The 17,005-nt window shown below is 36.2% G+C and overlaps 1 protein-coding gene across 1 annotated transcript; it reads left to right on the plus strand.

The window, feature by feature from the left end:
- The first annotated feature begins 9,575 nt into the window (after positions 1-9,575).
- ccnk (cyclin K) lies at positions 9,576-17,005 on the plus strand. The gene is made up of 11 exons (XM_073816664.1): positions 9,576-9,706; positions 11,126-11,414; positions 11,530-11,611; positions 11,977-12,108; positions 12,198-12,303; positions 12,396-12,453; positions 12,694-12,863; positions 13,045-13,247; positions 13,849-13,882; positions 13,982-14,050; positions 15,294-17,005. The coding sequence occupies exons 2-11, from the start codon at positions 11,212-11,214 to the stop codon at positions 15,872-15,874; spliced, it is 1,638 nt and encodes a 545-aa protein (XP_073672765.1). The 5' UTR covers positions 9,576-9,706; positions 11,126-11,211; the 3' UTR covers positions 15,875-17,005.

Here is a 17,005-nt window from a genome sequence, read left to right on the forward strand (position 1 = left end):
AAAATCATTAGAATATTATTATGAAGATCATGTTCCATGAAGACATTTTGTAATTTTTCTACCGTAAATATATAAAAACTTAATTTTTGATTAGTAATACGCATTGCTAAGAACTTTATTTGGACAACTTCAAAGGTGACTTTCTGAATATGTTGATTTTTTTTGCACCCTCGAATGCCAGAATTTCAAATTTTGTGTCTCGACCAATTATTGTCCTACCCTAACCTAAACCATACATCAATGGAAATCTTATTAGCTTTCAGATGTATATAGCTCAATAAAAAAAAAAAAAAGACCCTTATGTCTGTTTTTGTGGTCCAGGGTCACATATATGCACATATATTATCATTTGTATGGGCTGAAATGACTTGAGCTGAATAATGACACTAATGTCTTTCTAGAGCTGCTTCACAACTAGAATTATATAGTAATAATACGGTTATTTTCCGTATTTTATTTACACTAATATTTAAATTTTATTAGTGTAAAGCTGCTTCAGAACAATCTGTATTGACTTAACCTTTAAAAGTGCATATTTAAGTGGTTATGGATACAGATAGATCATAAACTATCTAGTCTAAATATGAGCTACGTCTCTTAAAGTGACAGACATATCTTAAAAATATCTTAAAATGTTATTTTCATATAAATCATTAAAGTCCAAGCATTACTATAGTCCTATACTATTTTTATTTTCTTATGTCCCTGCTGAAAAAAAAACAGCTAATACCAGCCTAGGCTGGTTGGCTGGTCTTAGCTGGTTTAAGCTGGAAGTGGCTGGTTTTAGCTGGTCTCCCAGGCTGGTTTTAGCTGGTGGTTTCCCAGCCTGACCAGCTAAGACCAGCCTGACCAGCCTGGCCAGGCTGGAAAAGTGGACAAAACCCCTCTAAAATCAGCCTGCCTTCCAGCTATGACCAGCTAAAACCAGGCTGGGTGACCAGCTAAAACCAGCCAACCAGCCTAGGCTGGTTTTAGCTGTTTTTTTCACCAGGGGTGCAACAAAAGGTACATTTATAGTATCCTGGCTGCTCTTTTTCCACAAACGAAAGTGAATTTCAGGTTCAAAAATGTAAGTAGCTCTAAAAATGGCTGGGGTGGTTCAATAACATTCAGTCATGAAATAATGCCACTGACGCCTCAAACTCGTGGAATATCTGACACAATCATGTATTATTTAACGTTTATTTAGAATGTAATATTAACACATTAGCCTAAGAATATATAGCACTTTTAAAAAACTTGTGTGCTGTCTTTTAAGATGTTGGTGAGTCTAGATTATTATTAATTAGATTAATACAGTTGATTTATTTGCTGTATAATAGTATGATATTTTCATTCAGCTGTCTTCTCAAACTTTCTTGGCAGCCGCTGTTTTTCTTTGTTTCAATTCATGATTTTTTGCAGAGAAGTGAACTGTGCCAAAATTCTTATGAGAAGCAAATCAAACTGACTTTTTTTTGTTTTGTGTGATTGACTGTTCACTGCAGATGCCACACATTGGTTTTGTACTTCAATTTTTTTTTTTGCATTTTGTGTTTTGTAATTGTGTTTACATTCTATATTGGTATTTACCTCATCTTGTGAAAAAGCTGCTTGTGATGTGCTGCTTGCACATTACCACCTGTGTTTTTTGGTGGTTGTCAGTGTATTAAGGTAAAGAAAAAGCATTGTGAACCCGCTAAACTTAACCTAAACTGTGTTGGATTTGTATGGTTTTGTTTCTAAACCTACTCTGAAACTAGCTTTGTGTAACAGGGGAATGGCTTCAGGATACTTGGAATGCTGCTTTATATATGCATTCTCAGAGTTTGATAGCTAATGTTTAATATATTCTTTTAGGTAGAAAGCAGAGTGAACATTCCTCGTTACTGTACATCTTTTGTGTTCCATTGAAGAAAGTCATATAGATGTTAAAAATGACAAAGAGGTTGATGTATTTAGTGTAATGTTTTGTGATGTTTCCTCTCTTGATTTGTATCATGTTGAACTTCCTGTTCACCTCAAGCTCAGGAGCTTCCCATCATGTCTTCATTTCAACCAGCAACACAAGATGGCAACCGTCCTTTATTAAAGACTGTGTCTTGAGCTGAAGCTGGCACTGGCCCAAACTGCATTTAGAACAAGGCACGGTGTCGCTGATTGCATTTTTCCTAATTAAGCCTCGTCTGACCTTGGCAGAGGCAAATCATTAGATTCTCATTTTAATAATCACACCGCAGCGGTTATATTCCACTGGGTCTCTGACGGCACTGGAGCAGTCTTTAAGCTCTTCTTAATTTTCTTGTTTACAAGAGGACCCAACTTTATAGCAAGCGTAAGTAATTGTGTTGGTGGATATGATGACATAAATGACTCCCTAATTTAGGCCCACTGTGTATGTCTGAAGAACACAAATGCTTTGACTATAAAAGCTACTTATGTTTTCATAAGTGTTTGATGTAAGTGCACATTTTAACCAACATTATGGTATATTTTGGCTGTTTTGTTCAGTTGCTGCAGAGGATGGAGTGTAATGATAACATAATCACTGAATTACCTGATCATTGTTAATTACTTAAGTAATAACTTGGTCTTCTTTAGTTGTGCTAATGAATGGTTGCCTAGCAGCCAGTGTTACACATTCAAGCCACTATTCCAGGCATGACTCTGTTTTAATCCTAATTAAAATACTGATAGTGTGGAAATTCATCCCAAAGAAATGTCCACCAACCCCCTTTTGCAAGTATGAAGTGTACAACTGTAAAGATTTTGGGGTTAAATATAGAATTCTTGATTACATTTCAATTTGCATGTTAACAAATCTGAATTTAAGTTCATGTCTACCAGCTTAATGTCATCTACATTCATGTAATTTTTTAGCAAATCTGTGATCCTGGACCACAAAACCAGTCATAAGGGTAAATGTTTTGAAATTGAGATTTATACATAATCTGAAAGCTGAATAAATAAGCTTTCCATTGATGTATGATCAAAATATATGGACGAGATACAGCTACACTTTTAAAAATAAAGGTGCATTAAAAGGTTCCTCACAGTGATGCCATAGAAGAACCATTTTTGGTTTCACAAAAAAAAAACATTTAGTCAAGGGTTCTTCAAAGAAGCATCTTTTTCTTACCTTTTTATAGTCCGAAGAACCTTCTTTTACCACAAAGACGCTTTTGTGAACCAGAAAGGATCTTCAAATGTTAAAGGTTCTTTATGGAATCATTTATACAACAAAGGTTCTTCTATGGCATCGTGAAGCACCTTTATTTTTAAGAGTGTATTTGAAAATATCAAAATCTGGAATCTGAGCAAAAAATCTAGAAAATTGCCTTTAAAATAGTCCAAATGAAGTGCTTAGCAAAGCATATTACTAATCAAAAATTAGGTTTTGATATCTATGATCAGAAATGTATAAAATATCTTCATGGAACATGATCTTTACATAATATTCTAATGATTTTTGGCATTAAAGAAAAATAGATCATTTTGACCCATATTTTTGGCTATTGCTATAAATATACATGTGCTACTTATGACTGGTTTTGTGGTCAGATATATGCACTTAGAAATGTGCTGTCTTTTTCTTTGGGAAAAACAGACCAGTGTTTACACTCATGATGTAAATTTGTCGGAGATCGCCCCTTGGGAAAGATCGCGGGGGCCCCCCAGCTCGCGGGGCCCCACGCAATTGCGTGGTTTGCGTGGTGGGTAAACACGCTACTGAGCGGATGAAGGCATGGACAGCCTTTTCAAGGTCAGCTCGGGACAGGAATGGTTTGACCTTACTGAGGAGCCTTAGCTGGTAAAAGCTTGCCTTCAAGAACCATCTCTTTTTTAACTTTTTTATAATTTGAAGAACCTTCTTTTACCACAAAGAACCTTTTGTGAAACAGAAAGATTCTTCAGATGTTAAAGATTCATTATGGAACCATTTAGACAAAAAAGGTTCTTATGGCATTGTGAAGCACCTTTATTTTTAAGAGTGTAGCTAAGCATGGGCTGAGCATCAACACTAGTCACAGCAATCATAAAATATTGTTGAATGTGCCATTTTATTAAACAGATAAGATCTTCCAATCTTACCAAAACATGCCAATGTATGTTAACTACTTAAACTGTGACTGAGTCACTGTGTAAATAAGATAACCCAACTGACCTAAACGATTTGAAAATGCTAAAGCACAAGATCACTAGGTGTTTACTGAATAAATTGAAGTCATTCATTTCAAAGGCAAACGCTGCTTACACAGAACACGAGAGAAATACTGAATGATAGCTTTAACTTCATTTAGTAGGTAATCATAAAACATGACAGATGTGCTGATTTGCATCTTGAGTCATCTTGATCTCAATATCTTCTTAAATGTTATGTAAATACACTTTGAATAGTCATAGAAAAAGAGAAATTAATATTCACTGTTTACATTACTATAAAATATAGCATTTGTTTTAAAAGAATAGTTCACTCAAACATTTTGTAATTTGTAATGTTCATTTTTGGATTATACATTTTTGTAATTTTCTGTTGGAGTTTAAATCATATTTTGTGTAATATTTCACACTATGCTCTCTGAAATTGGACTGTAATTCCTATGGTCCCTCTTGATTAAGCTCAGCTGGCGATTTGTAATCATGTGTCTATAAAGAGGATGTGATGCTGCTTCTAAGATGAGCACTGAAGAAAGCTTTGGGCTGAAATGTCTGCTCACTGGTTTGTTTTTAACACTTTTCACAATGAAAATCTAAATAATAATACTAATAATAAAACATAAAATAAGATGTTTTGATAAACCAAACCTGTATGACTTTCTTCTGTGGAACACAAACCAAATTATTCAGAAAAAAATTCATACATTGAAAGTCAGTGAGGTCTAGAACAACCTTGGACTTTCACTGTTTGGACAAAAACTACTGAAACATTCTTCATAAAATCCTATTATGTGTTCCACAGAAAAAAGTACCACAGGTTTGGAAGAACATGTGGGTTAGTAAATGATGACAGATCAATGTGTTTATGGTGGTGTGATTTGGGGTGTTTACATTAAACTGTTTGCTCATTGGCTGATCAAAAGTGGTCAGGGATGTGATGGTGGAGATCAGTCAGCAGCTTTTCCTCTGTGTGGCAGACCACGCCACAATGCAAACTATTAAGCAGTACTGCCCTCTGCTGATAGCATGAGAGCAGGCATATTGTACATTGTTCTTAAATAGGATTTTGTTGCGTGTATTTCTATTAGATCAATAGCTCATATGACACATTACCGCAGTAAAATACCTGATATTTGTGTAATATGTGTATCTCAGTTGTAGTGTAGTGTTTACAAAACATTGTCGTTTTCCATTGAACTTTTAAAATATCATCTACTAGGCTACGTAAAAATACATAAGAAATGAACAAAATACATCTCTTTTATAATAACCACCGTTCTAGTTTATAATGAAGGGGGAAAAAGCTTCATTAAAGTAAAGAAATTCTTATTGACTAGTTTGACGTAATTTTTATTATTATCATTTTCATTAAAAACATTCTGTTCTGTTGAAATTTTATATATTTTTTCTTCTTCCACAAATTAAAGGTATGCAGTGCATACAAATATGCATAAACAATATATCTTATTAGCAACACCACTGAAGAACCATAATACTGCGTGTTGAGGTAGATGGGTCCAGCCATCGTGATTCATGTGGTTCCTCAAAGCCAAAATCCTAGATGTGCTGAGGTGAAGCCAAAATCAGCCAATTTTACAGATAATTTACTCACCCCCTTGTCATCCAAGATGTTCATGTCTTCATTTCTTCAGTTAAATTAAATTGTTTTCTATAGAAAACATTTCAGGATCTCTCTCTATATATAATGGACTTCTATGGTGCAAGTTTGAACTTCCAAAATGCAGTTTAAATGCATGAAGGCTCTAAACAATCCCAGCAGAGGAAGATAGGTCTTATCTAGCGAAACAATCAATTATTTTCTAAATTGACAATTTGTATACTTTTTAACCTCAAATGCTCATCTTGTCTAGCTCTGCGTGTACTCCGTGCATTTCTGTTTAAGACAGTTAAGGTATGTCAAAAAAACTCCCATCTCCCATCCTTTAGAGCCCTTTGAAGCTGCAATTAAACTGCATTTTGGAAGTTCAAACTCATGGTCACCATATAAGTCCACTATACCGAGAGAAATCCTGAAATGTTTTCTTCAAGAAACATAATCTTTTTCACGACTGGATGACATGGGGGAGAGTAAATTATCTGGACATTTTTGTTCTGAAAGTGAACTACTACTTTACCTTATAAAAGGAATGATTGACTAATCACAATCAAGAACTACTGTGAGTACAAATGGTTACCCCCTTTGTCCATGGATTTCTGTACTTTTATTGTGTGCTGTAGCTCCTATACCGGTATGTACTTTGACAAAGTATTAGGTATGAACATTTCATAAATCTTTACAATTAGGACAGTGGTGTGCTTTGGTGTCTATGTTACGGTCTTGCCTAAAGTCTTAAATTTTAAAATCAGAACCTTGGTGGGAAGTCTTTATAATCATTAAAATAATTTATTGGGTAAGTTTTTAATTAACCCAGAGGTAAGCAAATAAAACCTAAAACATTTACAGTATTAAATACAGCACTGAAAGTTTCAGCCAAAGTTGTAAACTCCCTATAGCATTAGAGACACCTAGTATCATAGTATCATTAGGTTTTTTCCTAAAAGTTATCACAGTTTAATACATATTCAGGTAAATATACGAAGAAAAACAAAACATACAATCATACATACTTTGGCTAAACAAGTGTGTGGTAAAAAGCATGCAAAATAATCAATCTAAAATCAGGGTAGTTGCATTTACTGCAGACAAAAGTGTACATTCATCAACAAACTGTTACTTAGTGAATCAAAACTATGTAAGGATTTAAGTATATAGATTATGGATTTTAGTATAATGTAATTGTGAATAAATCTAGGGGAAATCTTGGAAATTATAAGAAGAAGTATGAAGGTTTATGGTTCAATTTTAATTATCCACCATATACACTCCCCTCCAAAAGTATTGGAACAGTGAGGCCATTTCCTTTTGTTTTTGCCGTAGAATGAAAACATTTGGGTTTGATATGAGATGAATATGAGACAAGAGATCAATATTTCAGTTTTAATTACATCTGTATCTGACACACAATTCAGAAGATAGCACATTTTGTTTGAACCCACCCACTGCTCATGTGACCAAAAGTAGACAGATTGACTTAAACTATACTAAAGTGAATAAGATGTAATATTTAGTTGCAAATCCTTTGCTTGCAATAACTACATGAAGCCAGTGATCCATTAACATCACCAAACTTTTGCATTCTTCTTTAGTGACGCTTTTCCAGGCTTTGCCTCTTTCAGTTGTTGGTTGTTTTTGGGGGGGGGGGGGTTACTCCTTTCAGTCTCTTCTTTAGCAGGTAAAATGCATTGGCCAGTCTAAAACCTTCCACGTCTTGACCCTGATGAACTCCTTGGTTGTTTTGGCACTATGTTTTGGGTCATTATCTTGCTGCATGACGAAGAATCTTTCAATCAGTTTGGTTGCATCCTTCTGTAAATTGACAGACAAAATGTTTCTGTAGACTTCTGAGTTCATTTTGCTGCTGCCATGATGCCATCATGTCTTACATCATGAATGAAGATTAATGAGCCCATCCCAGAAGAAGCGTCCAACTAAAAAATGCAGGCAAAATCCAAATCTGGAACTGAGCGCACTGAGACATTCAGTGCTATTTATTGTTTGAATAATCAATGTATTAGGACACACCGGGGCTACAAAACACACCTGTCAATCACATGTTCCAAAACTTTTGGTCTCATGAACAATGAGTGCGTTTCAACTAAAGGTGCTATCTTCTAAGTTGTGTATGAGAGCCAGATGTAAATACCTGGAAATAAGAGCTGAAATGTTGATCTCTTGTCTGATATTAATTTTTTGATACCAAAATGAATTGGCTTCGCTTTTCCAATACTTTTGGAGCGGAGTGTATATGAGGTAAAAACAAGCTGTTGTGTAATTTTGATCTATTTTAACCTTAAGAAATTAGACATAGAACAAGCCCAAGCTCTTAGAATATGCAGTGGAGCTTTTAAAACATCTCCGGTTGCGGCAATGCAGGTAGAAACTGGGGAGATGCCACTGAGTATTAGAAGGCTGAAACTTATGCTTTCATACTGGGTTAATCTACAAGGACATAGTGAGTTACATCCTGCAAAGAACATACTAAAGGAGTGTTGGGAACATAACAAATCTAATTTCAGGAGCTTTGGATGGATAGGAAATATAAAAGCAAGGATAGCTTGTCTTCACTCTATTCAGTATTGTCCTACTGTCCCATACTCAGAAATATCCCCTTGGATGTTTATAATGCCATTAGTTGACTTGCAGTTACAAAAATAAATTAAAAGAAAAATGAAGCTAATGCCTGTCTGGAACATAGTACAAAGCTATATAGAGATGTGTTTTGCAAATAAAATAATTATATACACAGATGGTTCAAAGAACCCTGAAAATGGACACACAGGTGCTGCAGTGTACATCCCACAATGTGAGGAAATTGTTAAAAAGAGAACAACAGATCATCTCTCAGTTTATACAGTAGAACTTGTAGCCATAATGTTAGGCTTACAGTGGATAGAACAAAGAAATAAAAACAATGTAGTAATTGCATCTGATAGTCTCTCTGCTCTCAATAGTACAATCTGGGAAATCATGCAGACTTGATATTTTAAATAAAATATATCAAGCTATATATAGGTTACATAATAAAGGTTTTAATGTATCATTTGTCTGGGTTCCTGCACATGTTGGAGTGAAAGGAAATGAAGAGGTTGATGTATTAGCAAAACAGTCTCTTAAATCACAAACAGACTTGGAAATTGCATTAAGTAAAGCTGAAGCTAAAGCAATAATTAAAGTTCATACACAAAGCAAATGGCAGGAATATTGGAATATTAATGACACAGGTATACATCTGTATAACATTCAAAAGATAGTTGGAGGGGGAAGAGATTTGGGTAGAAACAGAAGGGAAGAAATGGTCATAACCCGTATTAGAATAGGACATACAGGACTCAATAAAACACTCCATATAATAGGTAAACATACAAATGGATTATGTATATATTGTAATCAACTTGAATCTGTACAGCATGTGATAGTGGAATGTCATGCATATGAAAATGAAAGGAAAATATTAAGAGATGCATGTAGAAAATATAAAGCCAAATTTCAAATGGAAAATATACTCGGAGCAGCACTTAAGAAAATATTTGTACAGTTAATCACATTCCTGAAAGAGACGGGTCTGTTTGAGAGAATATAATTTTTTTTTTTTTTTTTTTTAAATATGTAGTTTGTCTGCCAATCTCTTGTTCCACACTCCAGTCCAGTTGGTGGCGGTAAAGCACCTATCAGTTGGTTTGCCAACCGCCATAAAACGCTTCAGAAGAAGAAGAAGAAGATTTTTATCTATTTACATATGTAACTATTCTCCCTGTCCTCCAAGCCTGCAGGAGGCGCTAATGCGGCTCCATTGGGTTTAATGACGCACAAGAGCCGCTGAGAAGGGGCAAAAGAAGACGCGCTGTAAATGACCGCCTCCATGTCGTGAATGTGAAAACTGACAAAGATTACAATTTTATCCAACTGATCAACTCATCGAGGTCGTAATCGAGGTCATATACCATAACGGTAAGATTACTGATCAGTTACGTATGTTTATAAAACAAAGGACGAGTAATTAGTCTGGTCTTCCATGAGCGGTTTTGAAAGCGCTTTACGAAGTTCCACTGTCAAAATGAATTGAGGGATAAAAGATCAAACTGCTCTTTTCACATAAACATCACATTTACTGGATGATCAGATACGTTTGTCACGTAATATTATATGTGATCTGAGATATCTGATAGATTTGGTATTTCTGTGTGGTCGGTAGCTGATGACACTTGAGCTTTCGAAACAAATGATTCACATAGACTTTAAATAGAACTTTAAATGTGGTACCGTACATGTGGTAAACGGCCTCGAAAGTGATATTATTTATTGTGTTTTTCCGGACAATAAATATGTTACAGTTATCTGATGGTAATTCGTTGTTTGGTGGATTTCAAGAAACCTGTCAAAACCGTGTCAATGTCCATATAAATTATGTTTTGTTTAAAATAAATTAGCATATATTTAGTGTTATTTAATTAATTGTTTTCAGGAAACATCTTTTGTACTAATTATTATGAAAAAAAGTCTTTTTATTGCTATATGGAATTTATACTGTTCTGAGTATGACAATGCAAAATACTTTTACTTTAAAAATAATAATCGTTAAGAATCTTATCAGAATCTTGGCTGAGAAAAATGCAAGTTAAAACAAAAGTAGTTTTACTAACTGTAATGACAGTTTGGCTGTGAAATGTTTTTAATTGTTCTAAATTACACTGAGGAAGAAAAATGTAATCAATTTTGGCAAATGCTAAATGTGTACTAGACATGTTTTCATGAGATTTTAATTTACTCACTCTTAGCATTGTTTTGGTATTAACTATTTCCATTGTCTACTTTACATATCTATCTGAAATGTGTACTAATAACAATGTCCAAAAAAAAAAAAGAATGGTAATACAGTACTTTTGTGATCAGTATTGGAATCCAGAGTTGTGCTGGGCGTTAATTATAGGTGCTTAAAGTCTTTACTTCCAGTGGAAGTCAAGTCACATTTATTTATGTGTTGCTTTGTACAATACAATTTTTTTTAAAGCACCTTCATATTAATAAACAGTCAAATAAATGTATCAGTCAATTATAAAACAAAATTCAGTTTCCGCTTTAAAGCAGCTATAGAAAACAGTAGTATCGTTATTTAGCTCAATTCAGTTCAGGGTTGATTTAGTTCAATTCCATATTAGTGTCCTTGTTGCAAATTCATTAGTTATTAAATGACTTCAATTTCACCTGTAAAAATGCTTAACCAAACACAGTAGTGTAATTTTCCAGTTTAATTTAGTTCAAGTTCATCCAATAGTAAAAGTACAGTCAAACTGATAATATTTTCTGAATAGTAGTTGTCTTTTAAACACGTGTGAGATAAACAAGTAATTAACTAACTGATATGTTCAGTCTTTTGCTGTACAGACCTGCACAGCTATTGCTGTCCGTCGGCAGACTGATAGTCCAGTTTGGAATCAGCTGTCACTTCCTTCCAAATGAAGGACGGCAAGGAGAACTCTAACGCCACTTTTGTAAGTTTTGCCACAAATCTGGACCACACAAAGCCATGTTGGTACTGGGACAAGAAGGATCTGGCCCACACCCCGTCCCAGTCCGATGGCCTGGATCCAGCCACAGAAGCCCGGTACAGACGAGAGGGAGCCAGGTTCATATTCGATGTCGGAACACGTCTGGGACTGTATCCTTCTAAAATTGCCATTTACACCTTATTACCATATTCAGTTTCAGTTCTCTGTAGGAATGATTTTTAAATTCTGAGAGGAGTTTGATATTATCCTTAACCATTTTTCCAGACATTATGACACTTTGGCAACTGGAATAACATACTTTCATCGTTTTTACATGTTTCATTCTTTCAAACAGTTTCCCAGATATGTAAGTACAACCTGTTCTTGAAAATCTGTTCATTTTTATCCATAGCATTTTCTTTTCGTCCTACCATATAATGCCTAATAGTCTGCAGTGTTTGTAGGCAAAGTGCTGCTTTGTGTTTAGAGGTAACTTAACGGGGGTAATCCATCATTTTTGGTCCAAGTTGTGATTATCTGAAGCTGTTTGGAGTCAGAAATGTTTTATAATTTTGATGGCCTTCAAGGAAAATGATTTTGAATGATAGTGTTTCTGTTGTGCCATAAGTTTTGGGGCCAAGTAAGTGTTAAGATGTTTGTTTCTGTAGCATATAGCACACTCTAAATTTATTTAATAAATTCATGTTTAAAAGTTTACATTTCTCTCTACAGGTGACCGGGGCTTGTTGTCTTTTCTTGGCTGGTAAAGTGGAAGAAACTCCGAAGAAGTGTAAAGACATCATTAAAACGGCTCGCAGTCTGCTCAATGATGTGCAGTTTGCACAGTTTGGAGATGATCCAAAGGTTTGCAACCTATTCAACACACAAACTTTTAGTCTTGTGATGTTCCTACTGTATTAAACATCACTGTGTTTCATGGAATATCTCCACAGGAAGAGGTCATGGTCTTGGAAAGAATTTTACTCCAGACAATCAAGTTTGATTTACAAGTTGAGCACCCTTACCAGTTTCTGCTGCGCTATGCCAAACAGCTCAAAGGTATTACTAGGTTTAAGACTTTAAGAATTTCGGAAATGTCATATCCAGTATTTGCTTTGTAATGTTGATCATCTCATGGTTTGATTTCTCAGGTGACAAGAACAAAGTTCAGAAGCTTGTGCAGATGGCATGGACCTTTGTCAATGACAGGTTGGGTTGATTTTAGTTTCTTTATTTATTTATTTATTACCAACAATGGTACTGTATTTTCTTTTCTTTTTTTTTGTATCTTAAGTACATATTTTTTTGTCCCCTTGACTCCCCTGTGATTCACCTGTTGCCATGCTCCAAAAACAAAAGAGTGTTTAAAGGCCTCTTTTTACTAAGAAATATATAACGTGTTGTCATTGATTCTTCTGCAGTTAAAAACATGTTTGTGTGTATTTCCAGCCTCTGCACAATGTTGTCCCTTCAATGGGAACCAGAGATCATAGCAGTGGCAGTCATGTACCTCGCCGGCCGGCTGTGTAAGTTTGACATTCAGGAGTGGACATCTAAGCAGTCATCTCGCCGCTGGTGGGAGCAGTTTGTACAGGATGTGCCGGTGGAGCTGCTGGAGGGTAAGAGACTGCAGCAGACAGGTCACATTAATGTTTGACAGTGTGCTTTTCAAACTTTCTCTACACCTGTTATAATAATAATTTAGATACAGGAACCCTAGTAGTGTAGCTCTTCTCTAGTAATGATGCACTGCTTGCTTCCAGTATTTCATATTCTCTACCATTGTCTTGTGTTCTTCAGACATCTGCCACCAGATTCTGGATTTGTACTCTCAGGGTAAGCAGCCGATACCCCAGCAGCCTCAGTTACAGGACAAAGAGAAACCGCCACCCCCTCCTGCCACCCTGCCCGGACAGTCAGGGGGGCAGAACCCACCTGCTCAACCCCCCTCCAAGAAAAACTCTCCCCAGGCAAGCCCACCCGCCAAGATTAAACGACAACATGTAAGTAAAGCATTTGCAGTCAGATATGTTATAGAAAACACACACAATTTCACAAGTCACTACACTGGCATACAGATGTTTATCCGACTCTTGTTGGTGGGGCCGCTTTGTGCTTCAGGATTATGGATAGTGTAGTACTTTACAGAGAATTTGGCTAATAAATTGGATTTTATTTGTAAAAATGGGGCAAAGAAAACATTAAAGGGATAGATCACCCAAACATATAAATCAACAGAACACGAAAGAAGATATTTTGATATGTTGGTAACCAAACATTTCTATAGTACAGGCAAAAAAAAAAAGAAAGAAATCTTCTTATTTCTAAAATAAACATATTTTATGTTCTCCTGAAGAAAAAAAACAGGGTTGAAACAACATGAGGACGAGTAAATTCTTCCAGAATTTTAATTTTTGGGTGAACTATTCTTTTAAATTTTGGCTTCTATACAACCACATAGCAGTGCAATCTAGCATGGTAGAGCTATAACACAAAAATGTACACTTGGTAAGAAAATCAGTTTATTGAGGGTGGAAATGAATTAGATTGTTGCAGTCCTACAGTAACTGTTAGGTATTTAATGGCTCATGTTTTGTTTTGTAGGTCTCTCCTAAAGATGAACCTAAAGCCCCAACAGGTAAGTCTGAACATTTTTATAGTGTCATAATAATGTTGATTGTTAGATGATGATTTTTCTACTGATTTAAGTACTAATTTCTCTCTGTCTCTGTTTCAGAACAAATTGGGTCTAAGATACCACGCCTGGAGAGTCCTATGCCCCCTCTTCCTGTGTCGCAACCCCCAGGTGAGGCTTTCTGTGTTTTGAAATAGGCAGCAAAATAAATCTTTGGAAACAGTTCATTGCTCATCATAAACAAAACAAAAAAAATCTTATTTTATTGTTTACGTGACATGTAAGGCATTTTATAGGACAAAAATGGAAATTATCTTGACATTGCACAATAGATTATTGTGCTTCCTGCCTTTTCAGACAAACAGCTTTTGGTAATACATAATACTTGACTACTGTTTTGAAGTTTGGGCTCTGTTGTAAAATGTATTAAAATAAAATGTAATCAAGCTTCACAATATTACTGTAATTCACAGTTGTTTGTTCAAATAAATGCAGCCCTGAGATTTTTATCAGCCCTAAACGTATGAACAGCACTGTATATACTAGGGCTGCCCTTGACTAAAGATTTTTCTAGACGACTAGTAGTCAATAATTTTTAGCATTAGTCAACCATTAGTCGCATGTTATTAATAAACCTTATAAATCATAGTAATGAGCCTTTAATTGCCTACATAGCCTAATAAGCGCACAAGCGCATGCAAAAAAGCTTGCCATAGTTCACTTAGCTCATTTAAAAGTAGACATTTCACTCTCTCTCTATATATTTTTCATGTCTGTAAGGCAAAAGTATTTCAATTAAGGCAATAGTATTTTTTTTTTTTTGCGCTCAAGTTTACAGAGACCGAAAGTGCATCCTGTTTGCTTATTTTACAAAAGTGCAGCGTTTTGTTGTTATTGTGAGTGCACACAAATAAACATAGTGTTTACAGATTTGAAAGATGTATTACTTAAGTATTTTAAGAGCAAGTGACTGCACTGGAACCTCCATTTGTCACGCAGCGAGCGAGCTACTGTTCAGCTTCCACACTCCGCACAGACACTTGTTTAGCGCACATTTTTTTAGGTTAACATTAGACATTGAGCGGCCATGCAAAGTTGCTTCTACTGACATATTTCAGATGAAAAGCCATTTTGAGGTTGATAAATGATTGGTTAGTGTTTGGATGTCCTGCCCAATGTATTGTATTACCACATAGACCAGGCACTAACAATCTGTCCGCCATGGACTGCGTGATTTTTTTTTTTCTGTGACTAATAACATTTTGGTCGACCAAGCCTCTTCTCTTCGACTATTAGGGGCAGCCCTAATGAAAACTATTATATTATATTAAAAAAATTATATTTTTTAAAATTGATAAAATGCTTTTAAAATATATATTATAATAACGTGTCTCTGATATATGTCTACACATAGATCGCAAGGCTCCATCCTCCATCCCAGCGCCTCCTGCTGAAGCAGAACCGGCTACATCAGCTGAAATGGACCCATCACAGGGACAGGCTCCTCCTCTGCCACACGGGGCCCCACCCCCTCTACCTCACCGCCCGCCACCTCCTCCTCCCTCCAACTATATCATGGGAATGTCCACGTCCAGTTCGTATATGTCCGGCGAGGGATTTCAGAGTCTGCAGTCCATGATGAAGACTGAAGCACCCTCCTACGCGCCCATGCCCCCTTCATTCGGCCTTCCATACCACCCGCACGTCTATGCACATCCAAACCCCCCGCCTCCAGGCCCTCCGCCCCCGACCAATTACCCTCCTCCCAATCTGCCCCCGCCTACACCATCTTACCCCCCTCCCGGCTACAACCCCAGCTACCCCCCTCCACCTCCACGTATGCCACCAGGGCACACTGTGCCCCCTCCGGGAATGGGCTTACCGCCGGCTGGGTACCCACCACCACCTGTCCCACCCGGCCAACCTCAGGTGCCCATGCCACCCCATGGCATGCCGCCTGTGGCAGGAATGAACAGAGGGGCGTGGATGAGATGAGAGGTGATGAAATCAGTCCTTCACACCTAGGTTTGGGCCCTCGATTCATGTGCCTGTATACAATATAGTCTGAGTCTGTATTGGGTTTATATGTATTCTGATGCAGGTTTCACAGAAAGGTACAGACATTTCAACTGCCGAGATGAACACTGGCTGAATTGGAGTGTCAGGGAGTCGATGAAATACTGCAGACTTCCACTTGGGTTCAGGGTTTCACCGTTCTGTAGACTTTATATCCAGCGATTCGATTTAAAGGGATAGTTTACCTCCAAAATGAAAAACTCTGATGAATTTACTCTCCCTCATGTTGTTCTAAATCTGTATGCAAAAGAGAACTTTGAAATATCTTCATGGATATTTTCACATAGTTGGTCAATATCCAAAAAGTGCAAAACACATCTAAATACAACCATATTACTTGTGATCCACAATTTGGTCCATATCTTGTTTCTGAAGTCATATAATAGTACAGAAGCTAGTAGTACAGCTAATTTTAGAGCTGCTTTCAGCTTCTTACAAATTTCTTCACACTAAATTATTGTATGGTTTCAGATGATCTCAAGTAGTAAGGATTATAGTATTTTTTTTTCTGGTTAATAAGAAGTTTTGGCATGAGAAGATGTTTAAGATGTGAACAAATACAGGTTTGGAATGGCATGAGGGTGGATAAATAATAACAGAGCTTTCTGTTTTGGGGAAATTATCCATTTAAATTCGTTTACATCACCACTTACATTCCAAACCCATTTCTGTGAATGAATTATGAATTCTTGGTTGTACATAAGATTTATTCTGTATTACCTTTAGAGAGTCTGTTTTTCAGTGTTATGTATTCACTTCCTTTGGCTTTGCTTTTTAGTTTGTGTGTTGCAAAATTCTTCTTATTTTCTTAGAAACATGGGGAAAATGTCCCACCAATCATCCTTAGCAGTCCTGTTATTCAGATGCATTTATGGCATCTTTGACCTGAGATCAAGTGTGTTGATTGATGGACATGTTAGTTCCATAGTTTCCCTTATGTGCCTTAGTTTGGTTAGTATTTAATCGGCAAAGGACTTGCTATGCTCAACCACCTTGTTTTTGCCGGTTCATTTTTTTTTAGGCAGATAATAAAAATCTTTTTTCCCCTTG

Source organism: Garra rufa, chromosome 13 (assembly GCF_049309525.1).
Source record: "Garra rufa chromosome 13, GarRuf1.0, whole genome shotgun sequence".
Taxonomy (NCBI): Eukaryota; Metazoa; Chordata; class Actinopteri; order Cypriniformes; family Cyprinidae; genus Garra; species Garra rufa.